The 10,514-nt window shown below is 42.0% G+C and overlaps 1 protein-coding gene across 1 annotated transcript; it reads left to right on the forward strand.

Annotated features, from left to right (window-relative positions):
• The first annotated feature begins 8,781 nt into the window (after positions 1 to 8,781).
• Positions 8,782 to 10,291, forward strand: LOC112085253. The gene is made up of 3 exons (XM_024154447.1): positions 8,782 to 9,058; positions 9,127 to 10,056; positions 10,125 to 10,291. The coding sequence occupies exons 1-3, from the start codon at positions 8,782 to 8,784 to the stop codon at positions 10,289 to 10,291; spliced, it is 1,374 nt and encodes a 457-aa protein (XP_024010215.1).
• The last annotated feature ends 223 nt before the right edge of the window (positions 10,292 to 10,514 follow it).

A 10,514-nucleotide genomic window follows, 5' to 3' on the forward strand; every position in this document is an offset into this window, starting at 1 on the left:
TTAATTAATTTTATATCAAACTTAAGTTTAAAGAATATTATATTTATTTACATATATAGTTGAAGAAGATAAAACTGTTTTTTCTTATAGTTTGTGGACAAATTATAAAACACAGTTATTAAGCAATGCAAATTACATTTGAAAAATTATAATATTATAATATTTTGTGTATTAGCCTCATTAATATATTAGTGTAATGCCAACGGGTTAAATAAACTGCTTATTTTGTTTTACCCGCTTATAAAACAACTTTTTATACCGATTAACTCATTTTTTAGTTTTTTACAATTCAAACCAAAAAATAAAAATGACTTTATATACAGATTAACTCATTTATAAAATTCACAAATAACTATTTTTTCAAAATAACTGTTTTTGAAAATAATTGTTTTTATAAAATAATTATTTTTGCAAAATTATTTAACGTAATTGAAGGTCAAAAAAATATTCTCCGCGCTACAACGCGGGTTAATCCCTAGTTGCTTGATTATAATACATACCTATATATCTCAAAACAAAGAGAAATCTTTTTCTATTATATAGATCCCTAGCTTCTTATATGACCTAACAATCCATCAATATTTCCAACAAAAGTTGATGGCAGTATGTGAATTTTATTATTCTATACTGCGCCCTTTCAAGGAATCCTCTTCTGAAACAGATCCGTTTATCGATTTGATCAGCTTTACCGTCAAAGCCGAACTATGACTGTGACTTTTTTAAGTGAAAGAGTCGCTGAGTTATGCATGGTTTGAAGTGACGCATAAAGCTAGGGCTTCCTTTACCGAGGAGATTGAGTTCGGCATTCATGAGCATGGAGCTTGAGATTGGTAAGCCGAAAGATCACATTCCAGTTTTGACTAGGACAGAGAAAGGGTTCAATGGCATCTGCCCAGTTTTTCTATCTCCTAATTTGTCACCACTTTTGTTCTTTCTTCCTTTTCTGTTGTAAAGTACGTTCAATAGTGGTTGTGGGATATAAGGGTCGTTAAGAAGACTTTTACATTTTGGTTAAACGTCGAGATTAATCACGTATCTTTTATGAAGAAACATTGATGATATAATGAACATGCTAATCCCACCTCTTTACCAACGTTCCAAACAAAAAAGTTTGGTTAAAAAAATTGAAATTTTCATGTCAGGCCGTTTTTATGCTTTTGAGATTGGTGACCGCATGGACAGAAATTCCACAGTAAGAGGTGTAAGGCAGTTCAAAAGTTCTCTTCTCCTAAGTTTTTCATGTCAGGCCGTTTTCTTTGGGGTTAAATTATGACCGATCAGATGAGCGATGTGGACCTTTTTCCAAATATTTCATGGAAATTCTAATTATTATTTTGCTTTCGGTTGGCTTCCTTGTAGGATTAAATGTTTACTATGAGAACAAGAACGCAGAAGCCTGATTTTTGGGAACTCAAACATGTTTCTCATGCTTACAAGGAATACAATATCATACATGGTGCAACATTCAATCCAAATTTATAGTTTTTTTTGGATCTACCAACCATATTTCTACTTCGATTTTAGAGAGTCAACACTAACCGTGGATGTTATTTTATCTTGATAGTCAGCGAGAGGAATTGATTAAAGCACTCAGAATTACAGACAGTCACAATAGCGCTGGCCCGCAGGTCCTTTTCAGTTTCTCTCTACTCGAATCTGTACAACGTGTGCATCGGTTTTCCAATTTTGTATATATAACTTAAATTTTGGTTTCTGTTAGGCCATTAATTGCAGATAGAGGAAGTATTTGGGCCACACCTGAATTCTATGTGCCATATATCATTCTTCCTCTTGAGAGAGGAGGGGTACACCAAGAAATTATGCATCTGCGTGAGGTACAAACATTTATGGACTCATGCGAAGAGTGCTTTTTAAAATGTTTTCTTGCCAATTAATCCCTATTTTTATTAAGAACTGCACAAACTAGTGCTAATTTTGTAAGAGTCGTGGCTCTGCAAGGCAAGATGTGTGACGCACGTAAGAGCGGGAATTACACAAGTTCATAAGTGACACGTAGGATGCAGAAGAAATGCTGACGTGGCATTACTGATGCAAGCAAGGAAGAAGATCTTCGTAAGAAGAAAGAGAGATTGGAATCCCAACAGAAAAAGGAAAGGAGATATACACAAGGCGAGGTGGTATATATTCCAAGGAAAATGAGCTCAGTAGGGTTAGCCGTTCTGAGCGAGATTTGAGAGAGCAATATCACAAGAAATTAAGTGAGAGTTTAGGGTTCTTGGTGAGTGATTGTAATCTAGTTCCACAACTGTTGTTGTGCTAGGTCGGATAGATTAGGAATTGGTCAGTGTCGAATTGCAGTGCAAAGTCGTGTAAAACTGATTAGACAGATCGTTTGAGATTGTCTAAGTGATTTCTAATAGAAGGCAAAAAGGTGTTTTGCAAAATCAGTGTGTTCAACTCATTGTCTCTGTGTTATATCCCATTCATTTGGTATTAGAGCGGGTTGCCTATCTAAATCTGTGGATCTATATCAGGTTTAGATTTTGTGGAGACTGTGGAGTTGATTGCTGTGCAAAAGCCACTGATGCTTCATGCAGGGAACTTTGGTCATTGGAAAGCTCATATGCGACATCACATCAGGGCCATTGACGAGGACGCTTGGACCGCTGTTGAACAAGGATGGGAGTATCCAACAGTTGTATCTGAGGACAAGAATGGAAAGAAAACTCAGATTCCAAAACCCAAGAATACTTGGACTGAGACTGAAAAAAGTCTTTCGAAGTACAACTCTAAGGCTATTTCTGCTATCTTTGCTGCGATTGATCTGGATGAATTTAGCATCCTTCAAGGGTGTGATTCAGCAAAGGAGGCCTGAGATACTCTGGTGAATCATTTGAAGGCGATACAAGTGTTAAGAGGACTCGAATTGATCATTTGGCTTCTGAATTCGAAAATCTCAAAATGAGTCCGGATGAGTCTGTTGCGAGTTTCACTACCAAGCTGAGCACTATCGCAAATGAAGCTGCCGTCCTTAGGAAAATGTACAAGGACAAGAAACTGGTCAAGAAATTGCTAAGATGTCTGCCTCCAAAATTTGCAGCTCACAAAACTATTGTGAAGTATTCCATGGATACAGACAATCTCAAGTTTGACAAACTTGTTGGACTACTTAAGGCAGAAGAAATGGAGGCAACAGATGATCAAAAGGGTGGTCAGAAAGGTATTGCTTTCACAGTTACTGATGAAGATAAGAGGATGATACAAGTGGAAGAAAACCTAAGTCTTCTGGCTAAGAATTTCAACAAGATGCTCAAAAGGGTTGAAAAGGGGCAAAATCGGTTCACCAAGGTTCAAAGAGCTGATTCAGATCGAGGAAATTACAAGAGATCCGAAGGTGACCGCTCTGGAAAGAAACGAGACCTCCAGTGCCATGAGTGTGAAGGTTTTGGTCATTTCAGGAGTGACTGCCCGTTGACCAAGAGGAAAGAATTGAATTGTGGCGAGTGTAAAAGATTCAGACACACAAGGGCCGAGTGTCCCAACAACCTGAAGAGCAAAGACAAATCCATGATTGTGTTCGAAGATTCTGACACTGATGAGGAGGAAGAACTTGAAACCGAAAACCTTATGCTGAACTTTGTGGCATTGACTGTTGAAGATGAGAAGAGACCTGAACTGGTTCCTACAGATTCAGAGTCTGAGTCAGAAGATGATGACATAGATCCCAAGGCTGAGTACCAGAAACTGTACGACAACTGGGTGAAGTTGAGTACGGAGAACCTTTAGTTAGTGAAAGACAAGGCTCTAATGAAGGCACAACTGAACATCTTTGAGATGGAACGAACGACTCTATCAGTTGAAGAATCTGACAAGTCGATTGATCTGAACAAAGAAGTGGACGTGCATTTGAGGGACGAGTTAGCTAAAGAGCAAGAAAGAAGGAAGGTTCTTGAAGATAAACTTGACAATCTGAGGGAAGTTGTGAGTCTTGAAAAAGAAAAGGCAAGAGATCTTTAAAGTCAGCTGGTTGAGAATCATAAAAAGATTAGGATGCTCAACACAGGCGCTGAGTCCTTGGACAAAATTCTGTCTGCAGGACAACCTCCGAAGAAGAATTGGGGTCTGGGATATTCAGGAGGAGTTCTGGTGGATCATTCCACTACACAAGCTGGTTCGATTCCGGGGTTTGTTTACGGAGGGACATCTGTTAGTGAACTTTCAAAGGAGTTTGTTGGAAAAACTCAAGCAAAAGAGAACGCTGTTTCTACAGACACAAAAGAAGAGACCACCTGCCTGAGAGGAGGTACAAATGTCAAGCCTATCAGAGGAGGTAGAAAGAAAAGATCATGTTTCTTTTGTCACAAAACCGGCCATATAAAAAGAAGATGCTTCAAACTCAAGAAAATTCTAAGAAAAGCCTGGAGTCAACACCAGTGTTATCCAGAACCAAGACATTTTGGTAAGGTATGGGTTGAAAAACGAATTCTGTATGGAGATCAAGTGATGGCTAATGGTTCGCAAAAGGATTTGTCAGAGGAAACTGTCGTGTGCAACTTTGCTAGGACCACAACCACTATTCCAGAAATGGTGAGCAATGTTGCCTATTTCTCAACAAATGGTGAGATAGAGAGTGCATGGTATTTTGACAGTGGTTGTTCGAGACACATGACCGGAGACTATGAAAGCTTTGACAAACTGCAGAGAGTCAAAGGAGGCCAGGTTACCTTCGGTGATGGAGGACAAGGAAAAATCCTTGGAGTTGGGAGTCTATGTGGGGAAGAACAGCCACAACTGGTCAATGTGTATTATGTTCATGGCTTAAAGGCAAATCTTATCAGTGTTAGTCAGCTTTGTGATGAGGGTTTAAAGGTGATATTTACACTTAAAGAGTGTCAAGCATTGGATGAGAATGGAAACATAGTTATGTATGGCATATGGTCTGGAAACAATTGCTACATGTGGAGTGCTTCAAATAAGTGTCTCTCAGCTCGTGAATCACAGTTGGATTTGTGGTATAAACGGCTAGGACACATGAATGTCAAGGGATTGAGTAAGCTGGTGAAGATAGAAGTTGTAAGGGGAATACCAAACCTTGAGAACTCAACGGATACCGTCTGTGCAGCGTAAGGGAAAACAGATAAAAGTTCAACACAAACCCCTGAGTGAGATTCGTTCGTCACGAATTCTTGAGTTAGTTTACATGGACCTCATGGGACCAATTCAGACAGAGAGCATTAATGGCAAGAAATACATCTTCTTGTTGATGATTTCTCAAGATACACGTGGGTCAGGTTCTTGAGAGAAAAATCTGATACCACTGAAAGCTTCAAGATCCTTGCGCTGCAGCTGAAAACAGACAAAGGTGGCATCATTCAGATTTGAAGTGATCATGGTGGTGAATTCCAGAATGATGCCTTTGAAAAATTCTGTCAAAGCCAAGGGATCAGACACCAATATTCTGCACCCCGGACTCCTCAACAGAACGACGTAGTTGAGAGAAAGAACAGGACTCTCCAAGAAATGGCCAGAGCGATGCTACATGGAAATAATGTGGCACCGAGATTTTGGGCCGAAGCCATAAACACAGCGTGTTACATCATCAACCGTGTGTACGTGAAGCCTGGAACCAAGTCCACGCCATATGAAATATGGAATGGCAAAACGCCAAATCTGAGCTACTTTCACATCTTCGGGTGTGTCTGCTATATTCTCAATGATAAGGACAATCTTGGGAAATTCGATTCGAGAAGTGACACCGGGATGTTCTTGGGGTATGCAGTAAACAGTAGAGCATTCAGAGTGTATAACTATCGAACTAAGATGGTGGGGGAATGCATAAATGTTGTATTTGATGATCAGAACACCTGCATCCTTGAAGAAGTCATATCTGAAGAAAATGGTACCTCTGACAACAGTGTGTCATACACCGAGACTCAGGATGATGAAGAACCTATCGAGGGTGACAAACCGAATGCTACATCTGACCATACTGAAGATCAAGAGGCTGTTCACAAGAATCACTCTTCTGATGATGTCATTGGTGACGCTTTTGGTGAGCGAAGAACTAGAAACAAAAAGATTGATTTCAAAGCTATGGTCAAGCTAGCCTGCTTCATATCATTCTCTGAGCCCACCACAGTGCAACAAGCCTTAGAGGATGATTTTTGGGTTGCTGCATGTCACGAAGAACTTGAACAGTTTGTGCGACTCGATGTGTGAGACTTAGTGCCTCCACCACCTGATGTCAACATTGTGGGGACTAAGTGGATATTCAAAAATAAGACTGATGAGGAAGGCAATGTTATCAGAAACAAAGCCCGTCTAGTTGCACAAGGTTACTGTCAGATTGAGGGGATTGATTTTGATGAGACATTTGCTCCAATTGCTCGGTTGGAATCAATTCGCCTTTTGTTTGGGGTTGCTTGCAAATTGAAAATCACTCTCTATCAAATGGATGTGAAGAGTGCATGTTTGAATGGTCTGCTTCAGGAAGAAGTGTATGTAGCTCAACCCAAAGGCTTTGAGGATCCTGAGTTCCCAAATCATGTCTACAAGCTGAAGCGGGCACTCTATGGTCTAAAATAATCTCCAAGAGCTTGGTATGAACGACTGGCTCAGTTCTTGACGAAGGCAGGGTTTCAGAGAGGAAGTGTGGACAAAACACTGTTTATCCAAACATGAGTCGAGATATTCTGATAGTACAAGTGTATGTCGATGACATAATTGTTGGTGCCACACAACAAAACCTGGTTGATCAGTTCGTGGTAACAATGACCAGGAAATTTCAGATGAGCATGGTTGGGGAATTGATTTACTTCCTTGGATTACAAGTAAAACAAACTCAAGATGGCATCTTTATTTCTCAAAGCACTTACTCAAAGAATCTAGTGAGACGTTTCGAGATGCAGACAAGCAAAATTGCTAGCACGCCTATGAGCACTACAAACAAACTGTCCAAGGAAGAAGGAGGGCAGCATGTAGATGAGAAGTTGTACCGTGCCATGATAGGGAGCCTGTTGTACCTTACTGCCAGTCGACCTGACATATGTCTGAGTGTTGGATTATGTGCTTGCTATCAGGCATACCCTCATATGTCACATTTGAATGCAATCAAGCGTGTGATCAAATATGTCAAAAGAACTCTGGATTATGGCATACATTACACGAAGAAAACTAATGTTAATCTTGCTGGTTTTTGTGATGCAGATTGAGCTGGGTGTCTGGATGATAGGAAGAACACTTCTGACGGATGCTTCTTCTTGGAGAACAACATGGTATCCTGGCACAGTAAGAAGCAGAATTGCGTGTCCTTATCGACTGCTGAGGCTGAATATGTGGCCTTGGGGAGCTGCTACACCCAACTGCTTTGGATGAAGCAAATGCTTGCTGACTATGGTATAGCTTCTGACTCTTTCCTTGTTAAGTGTGACAATAAAAATGCAATTGATCTCACAAAAAATCCTGTTCAACATTCACGCACGAAACACATTGATACTAGGCATCACTTTGTTCGAGGTTTAGTAGAGGATAAACTTGCTGTTATTGAACATGTTGCATCCCAGTACCAATTAGCTGATATCTTCACCAAACCTTTAGACCTGAACAGTTTTCTTCGACTGCGAAAGGTCTTAGGTGTGTGTGAGTTCTGAGTTTGCGTGATACACAGGGGGTGGTGCGTGGTTCAAGTTTATTTGTGCTGTACAGATGTCACTGTTTTTTGGCTCTCTTGGTAAATCATCTGTTGAGCAGTTCCCCTGGTCTCTAAGTATCTGCATGTGAGGAGATGTGTCCCGGTATGATTGTCACTCAGTTTGGACTAAAGTGTCACCACACTTTAAGTCTGACACTGATCACTGACATGATCGGAGAAGTCAATGTGACAGCACATGTCAAGGTGAGGATGGTTCTTAACTACTTTCCTGTTCTTGATGTTCTTTTATGGTGTGTGTGAAAGCTACTCGGCTGAGAAAGCTGCACAAAGATAGGACAGCAGTGATCACAGAGACTTACCATCAGCGTGTGCAAGAATACAACAATTGCAAACAAACAAAAATAATAACTAACACCTCTTACTGGGTGTGTTTGAACAGACATTCGTGTCTCACTCATATTGAGTAAGTGTGAATGCTCCTCAGCTGGGGGAATGCAGCACTACAATGTTCCTTGCACATAGTCTGGTTGGGTAACTCTCTGTGACTTACTGCTGAGGTAGGACCATTCGACTGTGATGGCTGAAGTGCACACCTGGCAATGCTCTCATGTATGCTTCGATCAAACACAACTCCTTTAGATGAAGTGAATGGGAAAAGGGAAAGCTGCTGGACAGATGATGGAGTGTGTGAAGGCTCCTTGGTTAAGGGCATGCCACACACTCCCACCCAGAGAGTGAATTGTTGTTTCAAAGTGTTGATCTCTGTCCATGCGTGTTGCACCACCCTCCCTGGATGAAGTCTCTGTGTCAAATCTCTCACACACAACGCCTGGCTCAAGGTTGGTGATATCTTTGGCTTATGTAACTCATGATGCGATGTGTTTCAATCTCTAGCGTGGGGTCCTCATATCTATTATCCTTGTACATACGTGGGTCTAACCATCTATGTTGGGTTTTCTCGGCAATTATCGGCATTTGTGAGCATCTTTTTAATTTCTGCGCTTGTTTTGGGCTTATGGCCCATTTGTTGCACTAACTGTGGGCTGAGTGTTTGGCTAGGGTTATTTCCCGCGATCCTTTAAAAGGTGATGGCTGACTTTTCGTGTGGCAGAACCCTAATCGTGTGCCACCATCTCGTGCCGCTTCTCTTCACTCTCTCTTGGGTCACAATGCCGTGCAATACTCGCTCAGCCACCGCCAAGCTTCTCGCTTCCGCAATCGACGCCTCGTGCCGCCGTTTCCCTGCTGACGAGGAAACTCTTGCCGAGGCTCTTCTGCGTCTTCGAGCTAAACGAAAGGCTCTATCTCGCTCTGGGAAGGCACCAATTGAGATTCTGAGTGCTGAAGAGGATGACGGTGATGGTTCCTCTGCTGCTGAGGAGTTCAAACACCTCTTTGACGGATCGCAGGCCTCTCCGGAGGATTTCTCCAATCCTTTCGCTCCACGTACTGATGCGAGATGGACGAAAATTCTGCAGAGGATCTTGATGACTTTGTGGATCCGCATAAGACAGATCACCCGCTTTACCTTGACCGTGAGGCGCGTTACTCCGCCAATCGCCGTGAAGAAGTGGTGAGAGATCGCATACATCCTGAACTTATTCGTCCTCGCCTGCGGCCTATCGACAACTTTTTCTCTCTGGCTTCCAAGGACAGATTTGTATCCTTTCGCCTCCGGCCTTTTCATAATCAGAAATATCTTCCTCTGGATGATCCAAAGCTAGTTGGTGCTCGGAAGATCATTGATGATGCTGGACTGATCTATACGGTCCTTGATGTTGAACCGTATCGGCCGATTGTTGTCCATGAATTTTATGCAAAACTGGGTGATTTGGAATATCACAACGGCACGAATCGTATCTACATTCGTGGCTTGATGTTTGAGTTTACTCCGGAAATCATTAACAAGATGTTCCTGGTCGATGACTCGTTGCCCTATGGTGAGTGGGAACGGATCAACATTGATGAAGCTGTCCAGTGTGTTTCTAGAGGTCGTAAGAATCGGTGGGAAGGTTTTCGGTCTCAACACCTTACTCGTCTCAATGGTGTTCTCTACAAGCTGTGCTGCTGCAACTGGATTCCGACAACAAACAATACCACCATGGTCAAGGAACGCATCCGTCTTCTCGCTTACATTGTGCAAGGGCATAAGTTCAACTTTGGTCAGATGGTGTATGATCAAATCCTGGCTGCAGCTCGGACTCCGGAGATGGTGAACAACAAGCTGATGTTTCCCAATCTCATTTTCCAACTCCTCTCCTTTCAGCACACGGTTCCGGAACATCGAGGTGATCGCCCCCTCTCAGGCTTTCCTCTCAAGATCACGTTGGATCCGAAAGCTGGGAAGGGCTCTGGTGATGATGAACCTCAGCCGGCTCCGTCTCTTGCGGCTGATTTGGAACAACTGGCTACGTGGCTCAAACGAGTTCAGCTCAGGGTCCGAGGTAAGTTTCTCTCACTTGATCAACTGTTTGACTCTTTGCCGTTTTTATCTAAATGCGCACTCAAGCAGGAGGAGAATATGCTGAGTTACGAACACAAGTCGATGGTCCGGCGACTGCTGCAAACCGCGATGGAGATGAGAATCGTTCGGTTGAGGGGGAGCAGGGTGATGGCGCGTCAGCTGAGGGGGAGGATAGCGATGACGATGATGATGAAAATGAATGGGCTGGAAATTAGATGTACTCCAGTTGTTCTGTTTCTCTGTGTTTTCTCGCATTATGCTTGAACCTTATTTGAGACTTGTCTTTTGGGTTTGGACCATGTGCTCCTAAAGTTCTTTGAAACAGTTTGGATTTATGGTAGACTGTTTGTTGACGTATTAAGATGTCCTCTGTGTTGATTCATCGAATATCTTTATTGTTTTGGATGGTATGTGTGTGTTGGCTGCTTTCATTGTCAG

This window comes from Eutrema salsugineum, unplaced genomic scaffold (assembly GCF_000478725.1).
Source record: "Eutrema salsugineum unplaced genomic scaffold, Eutsalg1_0 scaffold_3, whole genome shotgun sequence".
In the NCBI taxonomy this organism is placed as follows: Eukaryota; Viridiplantae; Streptophyta; class Magnoliopsida; order Brassicales; family Brassicaceae; genus Eutrema; species Eutrema salsugineum.

Excerpts from the sequence above, each read along its gene's own strand:
- LOC112085253 (XM_024154447.1), top strand. The coding sequence starts at position 8,782 with ATGCCGTGCAATACTCGCTCAGCCACCGCCAAGCTTCTCGCTTCCGCA. Across the intron at positions 9,059-9,126 it reads CTCCAATCCTTTCGCTCCAC|ATCACCCGCTTTACCTTGAC; the intron begins GTACTGATGCGA and ends CGCATAAGACAG. Across the intron at positions 10,057-10,124 it reads AGTTCAGCTCAGGGTCCGAG|GAGGAGAATATGCTGAGTTA; the intron begins GTAAGTTTCTCT and ends GCACTCAAGCAG.